Consider the following 15,292-nt stretch of genomic DNA (forward strand, 5'->3'; position numbering starts at 1 on the left):
AATAAAAACTTTCAAAGTACGCGTAATATATATATATATATATATATATATATATAGTCTATAATCGATTTTTGATATTATAAAATTACTAAATGCTCTCTGGTGCTGGAGTTCAATACAAAATTTGTATTATATTCAATTAATAATTATTTGAGTTGTACAATTATTGTACAACTCAAATCATTTCACACCACTAAATGTAACTCGACACGAGTGACGGGAACTCAAATATACGGACGATCCGCAATGGCAGGGACAAACGGGAATAGGTCCCGGGTACAACTTCGTGATCGATGGCGGATCACAAGAAAAAGGAAGCACTAACTGCGTTAAACTTGAATAAAAAAAATAACACTGCCACTAGCGTACGCCAACGCGCAAGGCACCACGCTGAGGCTCACACAACGAGAGTCACTCGACGACGCACACGAACGAATAGAACTGCTGTTTCCGCGCGAGGCAAGAAAAGGCAAATAGAACACTCGCCACAAAGGCGGCGCTCGTTGGCCGAACCGGTTCTCTTTTGACGAGGCATGTGGGAGAGGGTGCGCCACGAAACTTCTCGAAGCTTCGGGAAACTCATGGCGCAAATGACACGCGTTTGGCGCGCATTTTTAAAATTATGGCGTGCCTGAACACTAATTAAAATGCATATTTTGGATGACATTTTTTCTTCTTTCTATGCTCTTACACGATGACCTAATTGTTTTAATATATACTAACACGAAATTTAATTTACTATTTTCAAGTTCCTACTATACAACAGAGTAAAAATGTGCAGCAAAATATAAATTATCTAAAAATAATTAATTTATATTTTAAAATGTAGACCTCGAGTACGGATAAATTTAAAATTTGTATAATATAAAAACAGGATTCGACTGATTAAAAAATGTTTGTATTAGTATATTTTTTAAATACAGTGCCAATGATTATTGTTGACTTAAGACAATTAGTCAACTAATAATATTTGTGTAATAATTTGCGCATGTAAGTAATGAATTATATAATTAATGGTTTAAACAACTCACATGAGAAATACAGATGGAACTCTGTTTCATTCAATTTAAGATGAACTAAAAACCAAATAAGTTGATTAGTTTTGAAGAATAATTAAGCTTGTATTTTGTTTAATTTATTTTTTTAAAATCGAATAAAACTATAAAATGTTCACCGTTATTTCTAGTGTATTTATAGAATAATTACATTCATAATTTCTGTAGTTTACCATAAGTTTTTTAAGTATCGGATATTCTTTAAATAAGCCTGTGTGCGATTGTGCACATAGGGCACATTTGATGGGTTCTTACAGTGATTTGGTAGATTCTAGTAGTTAGAAAAGTTTAAGTTTTAAGTTTTTACTTTTTAAAAGTAGTTTCGAAAATTCATAAAAAATTTTCATGAAATGATTTGCTATTGTTTTTATAAAAATAGAGTCTATTATAAATACATAGAGTTATTACAATAACAGAATATTTAAGAAATTATTGTTGATATTTGTGATTAGAATATTTTTGTTGTTAGTTTTCTAAGGGAAAATTCTAATGAAATGTAAACATTTCAAATAAACAAATATCTGTGATTTTTTCAAGAGTTTCTATTGATTAAACAACCTCAATTTATTATTACTATTGTTCTGAATTTGCCTGTTTCTATAAGTAAATTACTATACGATTGTTATACTATATGATGTCAAATAAATATTTTTTGTATAATGTAATAAATCATAAACATCTTACTAAGTTTCATCGATTCATTTATACGTTGTAAATAATCCTCATAACTTTCAAAAAACCTTGGATATACTAAAAAAAAAAAAAATAATTAATCATGATTTATCCATTAAATATTTAATTTTAAAATAAGAAACTTAGATAACAGTAGAATATATCGTCACCTCAGTTCAAGACTGCAATAACTCAAAAAATTATTATTGAGATATCGACGCCTTAATTCAAGACAGCATTAACTTAAAAATATTCAGGATTGAGTTATCTACATGATATTATTTGTAAAATTACGACGATTGCGATTCTATAACGCAATAACTTTTAGTTGCAATATTCATCTCTAGAGGTCGTTTATTTCATTCTAGAATTATAAGTTTCATAATTTGAGTTATTGCAGTCTTGATCTGAGGCGTCGGTATAATAAAAATAAAGCTAAGTACAAAAAAAAAAAGAGACTTTATGTCAGTGATTAAAGATTACATCAGTGGAAAGTGAAACTTCTTTCGTACTTGTTGAGTTTACAACTGATTTTATACATGAAACATCGATTTTAGAACCACTAAATATTATTATTAATAATTAATTTTGATTTTCAGGCAGAAGCACCATCCAAATATGAGACGGAATCATTTAGAATAAATTCATAGTGGAGGCTTCTATCTTTGTTTTAGTGTCGAGAAACAGGATTGGTTGTGATGGTGTAGCGTTTCTATTTTTTCAAGGACTTATTTCGTTATTTTAATTTTATTATTTTTAATAATTTTTTTATAGCAAAACAAAATCACAACATTTCACAAATGTTTATGTATAAATTCATTTGAATCCATTTTTGTTAGGGAAAAAAAAACTTGATTGTAACGTTCGGATGTAGCAGTCTGCACACATTGGTAGTCTAATGAACATAGTGTTGTATTGACGTATTGAACATAGTGTATTTTATTAAAATACCGTAACAGAATACAATACTATGAATTTGATTCGATACGTATACTACAATAATAATCATAACAATTTATCAATAACATAAATACGATTTCATGTAAAATGTTTTATACACAGTACCTGTTTTTATTTTTATTATAATACATGTAAAAAAATAAACATTTTTTGTGAATATTATTCGCGATAATGTTACAATAAAAATAATTAAAATTATTAATAATTATAATATTGTACAACTCTTTAATAATAATATAAATATCAATATAATATATAAGATGTACATGATAACACAAGTCTTATTTGAGTTACAATAGATCAGTGGTTCTCAACCGGTATGCCGCGGCACGCTACTGTGCCGCGAGATCAACTAGGTGTGCCGTGAAAAATATCTGATATTTGAGAATACCAATTGATGAAACTATGACAACTAAATGTCAATTAATTGTGCAGATACGATGATACATATATAGGTAAATTGTACGGTTCTAACCCAACTGGATATCTTAGCGTATAGCCAAAGTATTTGTTGTTGTCAAGTGCATGAGTGTGCCGCGAAAACTTATAATGTATAATGATGTGCCGTGAACAAAAAAAGGTTGAGAACCATTGCAATAGACTAATAAGAAATATGGTACCCCTTGAGCTAACTGAAAACCGATCAACGGGAATTCAAAAAATATTATTCTTAACAAGATAATTATATGAACTTGAATATTTCCTGGTGAAATAATAGCACTTAGTGTATCTAAAAGCCAATCAATTTTATGTTTTCATTTCATTACTGATCTTATCATCATGTACAAAATTAATTAATTATAAGTTCAACAAATACGAAAAAACTTTCATTTTCTATGAGCCTGCTCGTTACATTCACAGTTTTTCTATTTTTCTAGGATTCTGTGAAAAGAAGTGTCATCTCATAAAATCAATTTTTTTATACAGCTCAAACTTCATAACAGTAAGAATAATGGACCGTAGCTCTGCACAAATAAAATTATTTTATAAATCCGCATCCCCGCATGCACCGTAGTTCCACACGGTCAAAAAAATCAACGTACCATAGCTCCGCATTCTAAAAATATTTTTGACACCGAAAGTCTGCATGGCATAAAATTGTGAGTCTTTTCGTGCTAAATTTGGTAATTTATTTACTTCAACATATTCAAATATTGCAGTTTTCGTTGAAAACTTGGCTATGCAGACGAATTCTTACGTACGAATTAATTTTGCTAATAATAATAAAAGTAGGATAATTAGAACTAAACAAAAAACCAATATGGAATTTATAAATAAAACCATAGAATTATATAACGACGGCCAAATTGATAGATATAATTTTGTAAAAAGTTAAGCACCATTTAATAATATTTAGTTTTAATTTAAATTAAAATGTTAAGGCTGTTGGAGCATGCTGTATTTTATATGCCTTTAGACCAATAAGAGAAAGATTAGTTTTAGTACTTCCCGATGTCCAATTTCAATTTTGAATATATGTATGAATTCATCATTCCTTTTTCTAGGTAATGTAGAAGAAACATTTTTAATTTATTTATTCAATGAGGCTTAAAAAACACTCTTCACTTCTTAAAACCCATACAATTATTTTTATGTAATTTACATGCAAACCGTTCTAAAATCTCAATTATTTTTCCTACATAACCTACCTAAAAGGTTAACGAATACAAATCTATTTTCAAAATGTAAATCGGGTCACTAGAAGTAACTAAATAAATCTTTCTCTTTTAACTCTGACGTATCGATTTTGAAAACGAAAAAAATTCAATACCTAAATTCAGTGACTTGTGCATGCGTAGAGGTTGTTCTTAGAATTATTAAAGTTAATCGGTTATCGTATTTGTTATCGTAATAATGACCGTCATTAGCCGGTGCCTGACTGAACGATTGCGGAATCGAAAACGGATACAGAAAAATTTACCGCGACTCGTTCATTTGCTATTTTGTGCACTTTTATAATATTTTGATTTTTGGTGTTCAGTTTAGTAAACAGTTGTGGTTATACATAAAATAGTTTAAATTTGAACAGTGTAAAGTATTTTTTTAAAAATGGGAAAAGATTGGCATTTTGGAACAAAATCACGGCGCAAGTTATTTGTTCCAAAAAAAAAAACCAAAACATAATTTAGCTAACTTGACTTCTAAAAAACGCGAAAAAAATGACAACGACAGTCAAGTAATATACAATTTATTATTAAATACTTATTTTGATTTTTTTAATAGAATTATTCTATTAATTATCATTTTTTAATAAAATAAATTAAATCTTTCAGAACATAGAAACTGGTTCTAATATGAATTTTCCTGAAATAATCACACCAAATAATTATATTGAAACTAATATTGAAGTAGCGACATTAGGAGCAGGTCCATCCGGATATGATAGTATGAGTGAAAAGTAAGTAATCATAATTGTGGATTCGATTTACCTAAATGTATGACATATGCAAGCATATAATGTTTTTAAAATTACTATTATACATCTTTAAAATACTATGTACTTAATACATTCTTAAATTTTTGTTTTACTGACAAGAAAATTTGTTTTATTGAACTATTTAGAATGTAATTTTTTAATTTTCCAAATATTTAAGGAAAACTAACGAAAAATTATAAAAGAAAAACATTTACGAGATACCAGGTTTCGTTAAAATCGAATAATTTTTTAAATTTTTATCGAAACTTGGAAAACAATTATTTATTTATTTATTTATTTAATATTACAATACGGGACGAACCCTTTAATACATGAATATAATATTATAATAAAAATAGTTTTGTTTATGGAAACGAGGCTCAATTTTGGAGAGAGAATGAAGGGTCAGAGTTGGCAATGCGCATAAGGCGGATGATCGGTGAGTTAAGATAGTAGTTTGAGGAAGAGAAAGGTATATGAAATGGAACAGATGATCGTGTACGGCGGGAGGGGATATTAAATGAGACACGGGATAGTGATTCAGGACAGTCAATTTTAGATGAAAGAAGATTGAATAGAAATGTCAAGTTAGCTGAATGACGACGATCGGCGAGGCTTTCTAAGGAAAAGAGGCGTTGGATTGGCGTGTAATCGTGAGGTGGATAGACTATCTTTAGTTTGTAAGCAGCTTGACGGAGGAATTTTCTTTGAACCCTTTCTATCATGCTACGTGCGGAAGCGGTGGACGGGTCCCAGAGGATGGAACCATACTCAAGAATGGGACGGACTAGGGAGCAGAAAAGAGTTTTTAGAGGGGAGAGCAAGTGGAAGTCTGAAGAAACATGGTTTATGAAACCTAGCAGTTTAAGAGCTTTACAACATATTATCTGAATATGCATATTAGGGCACAGGTTCCGTGTGAGAGTAAATCCTAAATCCTTTACATAATTATTACAGGTTGTTAAGGCAGTATTGTTTACGGAGTAAATATGCTCGATTACAGCATTAATACGACAAAAAGTCATTACTGAACATTTTGCTATATTAAGAGCTAGTCCCAAAGATTCACCCCACGCAACTAATCGCTGAAGGTCGTTTTGAAGAAGCTGACAGTCAGAGATGGATTTTATACGAAAAAAGATTTTCATATCATCTGCAAAGATAAGGAGTTTGGCATGCTGGAGGACGGAGTCAGCTGAGTTTACGAATAGGGCAAACAGAAGTGGAGAAAGAACAGCACCTTGTGGTACACCTGAGGAGGGGGTAAAGTGGTCCGAAGAGGTGGAATCAACAGTTACCCATTGGATCCTATTTGTAATGTATGAGCGAAACCAGGAAAGTAGTGGTTCGCCGATTCCTATAGAGTCTAGAGTCGACATAAGATGATTATGATCAACACGATCGAAAGCCTTGGAGAAATCTGTGTAGATTACATCTACTTGGCAGTTATCGCGAAAAGAATCATATATATATGAATGTAGACTAAGGTTACAAGTAATAGTTGATCTACCAGGACGGAAGCCATGCTGCTCATCAATTAGGATATGATTCAAGGGAGAACGAATCGAATTAAGAACAAGCGTTTCAAATATTTTGGATAAATGAGGGAGGATAGTTATGGGACGATAGTTTGAAACATCAGTTGAATCACCAGACTTAAATATGGGTCTAATAGAGCCAAGTTTAAGTGCAGACGGAAAAATACCCGAGTCAATAGAACGCCTAAACAATAACCATAACGATTCTGCAAGAAGAGATCGAAGTTTGTATAAGAAATCACCCTGAATACCATCAGGACCAACAGACTTAATATTGCGAAGGGAACATAAGCATTTGTAAACGTCACTGATCGAAAAATAGGCATTAGACGGGAGCGGAAAGAGGTAGATAGGATGTAATGTTTGGGATGGAGTCGGTGAAGGCTGGGTGAACACGGAGGAAAAATATGCAGCAAAAAGGTTAGCAGAATCGGGAAGAGATGTACTTTGTTTACCATGTAGTGAAACACATGAAGGTATAGGTTGAGAAGAGCGGTTTTTTCTAATAAAACTCCAAAAGTATTTTGGGTTGTGTAATAGGGAGGACTCGGTACGTGAGACAAAATTGCGGTAGCATTGTTTGGAGATGAATTTAAATTTAGCGCGAAGAAGTGAGATCTTAAATATCTTTGAGATATTAAAATAGTATTGAATGTTTATATAAATATTCTATTAAGATGGTATAATTTTGAAAGCATTTACACGTTTTCTGTATTACGTATAGATATTTCAATTGTTCATGTTCTCATAGATTTTAAATTTTTATACTCGACAAAATGTATTCAAATGTATCATCATCGTATAGTTCAAATGAATTAAACTTTTAGGTTTAATACTTAAGGTTTACAAATGGAATACAAGATAATAGAAAATATAGTCTTGATTGTAATTTTATTAAATTTTATTGAAATTTTAATACCTATAAAGAGTATAAAAACCAGGGCTTGAAACCGAAATTTTTTTTTCTGATTTCGATTTCGGTTTCAGATATCGGTATTTATTTTTTCCCATTTAATTTTATATGAACGACGACGATGTTTGTTGTAAATTGTCTTTATTATTATTATACATTTTTTTAGTTTATTAGATTTTAGTTATTAGTACAAATAAAAACATAAAATTATATAATGACGGCCAACTTATAGAATACTGATTGTTTTTTTTTAAAATTATGTGCGGAGTTAAGGTGTAAATAAAAAACCTTGTATGCGGAGTTTAGGTGATATATTACAAAATGACCACGATGCATGCGCAATTACGGTGCATCGAAAATAATAGATATGATTTAAATGAAACTAGAAAATATTTTTCTCTTCAAGATTATGTAAAAAATATTTGTGTATAAGTTAAAAATTACATATTATAATATTAATATATATATTATAACTGTATTATTAACACATATAGGTATTTATACACAAATATTCTAGTTTTTGTTTTAAAAAACTATTTTTTTAATTTAAGAAAATACCATGACTAATTATTCCTAGTGTTATTAAGATTAATAAATAACTTAAAATGTTTATATTTTGAACGTTTAATAGTTGATTCTGTAATTTTTTAAAAGTATTAATAATGTTAGTATTTAGACTGGTATTGTTTAAAAAGCAAATCTATAATATTATTTTGCAAACTTCTTGAAAGCTTTTAAGAAACTGAAATAAATGATAAATTTAAGATACTTATTACCTATAGAGACAGTATGTATTCAAATAATATAATTGAGAACTTTAGGAGCTATAGGTACGCAAATTTATTAGTAAGAATCTAAGAAACTCGGTGTACAATTAAACAATATATTATTTGATTCAAACGGGCTTCACCAAGAAACTAAAGTAATCCAATATTTATCCCATTATTATATTTTTATGTATGACTTAATAAATAAAACATCATTCTATGAAAAAATAAATTTACATTCCATTATTTCCATGTAATAATTCATGATATTTTCTCGATTTTCGTTCAAACCTAAAACAGAAATGTTTTTGACATTTCAAATGTATTTAATTAAATATATTGAAAATAAAACCGTACTTATTATTGAATAATAAATTTAATAAATATATTATACATTTATTTATTCGCACTATCAGTGCAAGAGGGCTATATATCAAAAAATTTTAAATTTACGTTCTTGGTAACTCTAAATTCGTATTTTTTTTTTTTTTAGAGTGGTGTGATCTATATAATTATATTTTTAAATCGTCAGTTATATAAATAAACTTATTGCACTGAGACAGATCGAGAGGTAGCTGAAAACAATTAAGCCATACCTAATATGAAATTTGGCCTTTAAATTATACTTGTTAATAACAATAATATAAGAAAATGTCTGGTCTAGATAGTCATATTGATATTTAGCAGAAGAATATTACAAACTACTATGAATTATCAAACATTAGAAATGCTCTCCTGAACAATTTAATATTATTGATAATGGCCCTCTTGCACTGATAGTGCGTTTTGTTCTAGAAAGTTATTTAAAGACTTACTTAATGACTTTATTTTCATAATATATGTGTCTAGTGTTTCACATTGATCTGGCATAAAAACTGAAAATATTTAATAGATTACATTTATTATTAATTATATTAAGAGTTGTAACGAGATAGCGCCACTCGTTGTATCACGCGCCTGTGCGTGCACAAGGCATCGGTTTGCCGGCCGTTCGGCACTATGAAATTGATAGTAGAGCGGACTGACTTACTACTTGTACTGGGAATGGATGGTGGCCGTTTAAATATGACATTGTTAATCACTGGACAGAATATAACAGAAGTGAACAAATCTTTCTGACATTCAAGAAAGAATTGTATACATTTAGGGCAGAAACCATAGCATGAAGTTAAAGAAAGAAAACGAGAAAATAGGGTACGAATGATTCAGGCGCTGATACTGAGCTACTATTCGCAACGGATAGAAATAAGCCCGGTGCATGACGATTGTGGCATATGCCGACCGCTGAGCTGAAGAGGCCAGGATATGAACAGTGATCACAGCGGAATACGATTTATCCGTAATAACTCCTGTTTTAACAGTGGTTAACTAACTATATGTGTATAACATTTTATTTATGTATGTTGTGTCCGGTATTAAATATGATAATTATAATTAAAAAATATTATTATTATTGTTATTATTATTATGTAATATTTTAATTAAATAAAGTATGTGTATATGACCAAAACAAAAATTGTTCTTTGAGTTAATAAACAATCGTTACAGAGTGTATATCAATCAAATTCATTTACTGTTTATTTTTGAACTTTCAGTACTAATTAAAAAAAACAAGATTAAAGTGATTAGAATACGATGAAAAACATACCATACTTTAATTCATAATACATTTGATAAGAATGTTCTTCAATTACGTGGTTTGTATAAAGCATTTCTTTTCCTGAAAATAAAATATCGAATCACGGAATAACTATAAATAGGTACATAGCAACTGAAATATATATTTAACAGCGAAATAGTTATTAGGTTCGTATCGAATTCAAGTACGAAAATACGTACAATTTTAAATAACACATACACGAAATAGACATTTCATATAAATAGGCAGAATTGTTATGCTTCATTTTTTTTCTTGTTTAATTCTGTTTTTATTTTTTATTTAAATGTCACGTTTTTATTTAATTGTTTTAAACTCTTTTAAATATCTTTAAATACAAGTGATTCCCAATCAGTGATTAACAGACAGTATTTTACGAAGCACCGAAGTACAGCACACATGCGTATTAGCGAGCCTGATAAATTCTATATCAATAATACTGTGGGTATACGATGTGTAGCCCCACTAACTCATGATACCAACTGTTACTACATTATTTGTATTTTATGTATTTTATAAGTTCCTTGTATTTTAAATTCATATTAAAAACCTAACCTTACTTAACCTAACCTATATTCGAACGACGACAGTCACGGCGACCGCTCGACTGAGCTTTGCTCGCTCTCATCCCCGATCCGCTGATCGAATTTGACGTCCGTGTTTTCTATTTTGACGATTGTATTTTCTGTTTTGTCGATTTACATTTTATTATATACCACTCCATCGAGTAACGTTTTTATTCCGTTTCGTCGAGTATTATTATTGGTATTATTATTTGTACAACTGTTTCGCGCAATATATTTTTATTACAATATTTAATAAAACCCTATGTTCACGATTTTTTTATCCTACCACCCTTCTATTAGTTATTTTGGTGATTGTGTACCACCAAAATACTGTAAAATGTACGGTTGCTGATGTCATTATTTCTATTACCTAATATTCTATCTGTTCTATGGTAACACGGTTTACCGAAGTGAATCAATACACATCTTAAAGTACAACCAACACAGCGTCACAGCTAGACGGTCATAAACTATTGACTGTATCTATCACAGGAGTAGCAAATTATTTTGAAGCTATATGCCAAAAATGACCGGTTTTTTAATTTTTCCTTCGTGTGTGTGCTCTTAAATATTATTAAAAATTATGTTTGTATATATTATATCGTAAGAAAATATTTTTTATTAAAGTACTAATATAAAAAATATTATTTTAAATAAATATATAACCATTAATTATATAATATATAATCAATGGTTATATATATATATAAAATCAACAATTTAACGTAATTATGTTATTTTGGTAATAATTCATCATCAATGCTATTATGTTGAATAGTCAATTCGTTGATATTTGATTTATAATCATTAACTATTAATAAAATACTCGCGGTACTACATGTATCAGTTAGTGGGTACATCAAATAAGATTTTAAAAAATTCATTTTTGAAGACAATGACTCGCAAGAATGAGTTTAAGAAAAAATGGACAAAACTGCTGATGCTACTATAATATATTATTATACTATTATTATTACAATATTATTGTGTTGTGTTATGTTTAGTATGTTTCTACGCTCTTAACGAATTTATAGTTCTTGAATTTTCTGAAAGGTATAAATAATAGTAAAAAAGTGCTAACATTGTGATGTGATTTAGGATTAAAGATAAAAATATTTAAATTTTTTGTGTACCCTCAAAATTTCTTTACGTGCCATGCATTTTCCATCCCTGATTTATCACTTTATCAATTATTGAGATTATCATAACGTATAATTATTAACTCATGACTATTGTGTTGAGTGTATTGTATGTATGAACTTAGTAATAACTCGTAACTTAAAATTAACATTGAAAATATGCATATTGTTGAAGAAAATGCGATGATATTTAGTCGTATTTTACACAAATTAGTTGACAGTGAAAGTGTAAATGACTTGAAATTAAAATTAATCAGCTCTACTTGCTATGATTAATCATAAAAACGTCACAGGATTTTTCATAAATCTAGTATAGTAATATATATTAAGACTTTCATACTAGGTATTGAGTATTTAGTTAAATTGACAAACAGTATTTCAAAAACCAAAATATAGGTAAGTATAAACTACCAAGGTAAGTAATAATTACTATTTTATTATAGTAGTATATTACTTTAAAATTACCAAATTTAAAATATTGATTTTTAGATACAAAATATTTTTATAAAATCATTATATGATGTACATGTGATGATCTTTAAAATATCAACTAAAAATAAAAATACCCAAGATTGAAGCCTAGTGAAAAATCAAATTATGTTCTGACAAATATTGCAATGTCATTTTTGTTATTTTATTTTTTTTTTTTTTTTTGTTAAAGTGATATAAATTAAAAACAATTTACTTAATATTATTTCTTTTCGGGCACCCATATTAAAATTTTTCATGTAAACAAATCGTAAAACTTTAGCTCATGGGTGTGATACATAATGTGTACTTGAATAAAAGTTCTAATGAGTAAATTTGTGACTTAGTGTCAATGAAAAAATGTTTCCGAAACTTTATGAAAATAACGGAAAGTGGAGACGGATCATAGAAAACTACTCATAAATCCCACTTTAGAGTGCTAGTGGACTAGATTCTGCAGATCTACTTTGGTGGAAAACTTATCACGAATCTTTAGGCAACCATACTATTTTAAATCGTGGGGTCTCTTTCTTGGGGCCCACTATGTTTTTTTCATACGTTAACGAGTCTCTTTTTTTTTGTTTCGTCCCACAACGTAACTTTTATTTTTTATTTTGTACTCGCATTTGATTGCCTTTCACACCCCGTCGCTCCACAGGAAACTTCCTGTCAATCCATGCCCGTAAGCATAGATTTTATTAGTTTTAGTTGTTTGTACCTTTTAGCATTAATTATAAATCAGTGCAGTAATTTATGTAATTTTAAATCCCCCTTTCCCGTCACCAATTATGGTTTAACTGTTTATTATAATATACGCTTTTTTGTTTGGCATCTGAATATGTTTTCTTTCCTTCATCAATGCCATTATATCTAAATAATACCTACAGTCCACTCAGTTACACATATATTTCGAAAATCACCGGCAACCCTCTTATTACAGGTCAATTTCTCCCGTCTATCAAACCCAGCATCGTTTGTTACAACTTAAAAGAGTCAAAATAAAGACTGATGAGTAATAAATATTATTATAATTTTTAATATACTTACAAAGCTGTTTAATTACAGTATAATTTTTTTTTTTAGTGTTTACTTTATCCTAATTCTTAAGCTCCTAGATGTATAATACACCCATAGTTTTAACATTAACTCTAAATTATTTAAAAATGACTTTATAACACTTAAATAAAAACATATTTTAAATCTTTTAAAAAATGTTAATGGTTGAAATAAATTGGTTAAAATAGTTTTATACATTTTACATTTTGATTTTTATACTTTATTTTAAACATAACAACTCTGTAGATAGTTAAATATGGATAAAAAAAAAAAAAATAATGTTTAAATTATTTGAATACTTGCTTCTTCTTTTTAAATACATGTCATAGTTTTCAACAAGCCTTGGACTATCTAAATACAAATTATAATCGATTTTATTTTCTTCAGTTCATCTAAGAACCGTTACATACATAGTGCCTTGCGATTAATTACATATTCTGAGAGTCCTTATTTGTACTGAATTTATTTAACTTACTGAATGTCATTTTGTGAGATAATTATATAAGTAGTATATAAGTACTAATCCTAGCGTATTCTGATATTTTTCACTTAAAACTAATTTGCTGATCTTTTTCACTTAAAACTAATTTGATGATCTTTTTCACTTAAAATTCATTTGCTGATATTTTTCACTTAAAACTAATTTGTTAATCTTTTTCACTTAAAATTAATCTGCTGATCTTTTTCACCTAGTTTTTTTTTCTCTAATTTTTTGAGTTGTTAGTTTTGATTACATTATTAATATGGTCAATGAAGTTTTCTCTAAGTATTTCTGTTTTATAATGACCCCAAGCTGAAGTATCAATTCCATTTTCTAGTATACTCGTAAATCTTTTATCCTCATGAACACTGGGTGCTGTTTTATTTTGCGCTATTCTACAAATGTCATGCTTTTTAGTTCTAAAAATATTTTGTTTAACACTTAGAGATTTTTCAGTCGACAAGCATTTTTTAAAATCATTGTGACATATTTCTTTATCAACTAATGATTTTTTCATTCCTTTTGTTTTTTTGACTTCTTTTCCTGTATTATGTTCCGTGAAGAAATATAATTTCGATCGTAGACCAATAAATTCAGCCATTATTTTACCGTTAAGCTCATCTTTAAATTTCCCTATAAATTTCTTGTTTACCAATGGGATATTATAAATATTATCCAAGGGATAATAGGATGTATCGTAATAGTTTATGTTATTCTTCATATCCCGATAAAATCATTGGTTTATACTTTTATTATTAAAGAATATGTATCACAGTATAATAATCTTATTTTTTTGTCGTATTTCTCCTTCAAAATATTGTAATAAAAATCATACATCAAAATACAATTTTTTAGAAATATCTAATATAGTCATTCTAACATAAATTGGTTGAAACAATTTAGTCGAAATTTTTTTCATATTTATTGCAGCTAAATTTTCTGTGAAAACCGTAGCTCTATCGAAATTTGGTTTCGCAATTAATTTTTCCAATTTCACATCATTTGTAACCAATCTGATCAACATGATTTCTCACGTTCATCATTGTTCTATCAAAAACACTGTTATTCATCAGTTTATAGAAACCTTTTTCAAAATTATTTTTAGCTTTTGTTCTGAGATTTGTGTTTAAATCGATGTAAGGTTTTAACCAAGGAGATTGGTCAAACTCCAAAATTTTATGAATTTCCTCTATCGTAAAGCCATTACGAATATATTCTTGAAATGTTATGTAGTGAACGACATATTTTTTTTTATCATATAAATTTAGAGTGAGTTTGGGTAATGTGACACCATCAAATTGATTTTTTGGAGCGAGGGAGAAATCTGAATATTTATCATGGAGTTTTTCTTACCTAGCTTATAGGTTTCTAAAGAAAGATGGTGAAAGTTTTCAATGATATTGTCTAATAAGAACACATCTATCTTGTTATATAACACGGTAAATTCTCTGAGATTTTGTATAATAAACGTATCCCAAACTTCTTGAGCATTTTTATAATCATCTTCTGTTATATGTTCTTTTTTAAGAGAAATATAGAAAAGCTCTTTAGGTGGTAGATATGTTTCACCATATTTTTCGATGCAATCCATATATTCATAAGGA

The 15,292-nt window shown here is 28.7% G+C and overlaps 1 protein-coding gene across 1 annotated transcript in view; it reads right to left on the bottom strand.

Annotated features, from left to right (window-relative positions):
• Positions 1 to 15,292, bottom strand: part of LOC112681797 — a 170,916-nt gene that overhangs the window by 4,950 nt on the left and 150,674 nt on the right. Inside the window, exons 71-76 of the mRNA XM_025552115.1 lie at positions 13,511 to 13,558; positions 9,970 to 10,041; positions 9,137 to 9,196; positions 8,559 to 8,612; positions 1,740 to 1,805; positions 1,032 to 1,076 (exon numbers count right to left, since the gene is read on the bottom strand). Of these exons, the coding sequence (XP_025407900.1) occupies positions 1,032 to 1,076; positions 1,740 to 1,805; positions 8,559 to 8,612; positions 9,137 to 9,196; positions 9,970 to 10,041; positions 13,511 to 13,558 (345 nt within the window). The remainder of the gene's footprint in view (positions 1 to 1,031; positions 1,077 to 1,739; positions 1,806 to 8,558; positions 8,613 to 9,136; positions 9,197 to 9,969; positions 10,042 to 13,510; positions 13,559 to 15,292) is intronic.

The sequence above is a fragment of the Sipha flava genome, unplaced genomic scaffold (assembly GCF_003268045.1).
Source record: "Sipha flava isolate LNK unplaced genomic scaffold, YSA_version1 197_pilon_pilon, whole genome shotgun sequence".
NCBI lineage: Eukaryota > Metazoa > Arthropoda > Insecta > Hemiptera > Aphididae > Sipha > Sipha flava.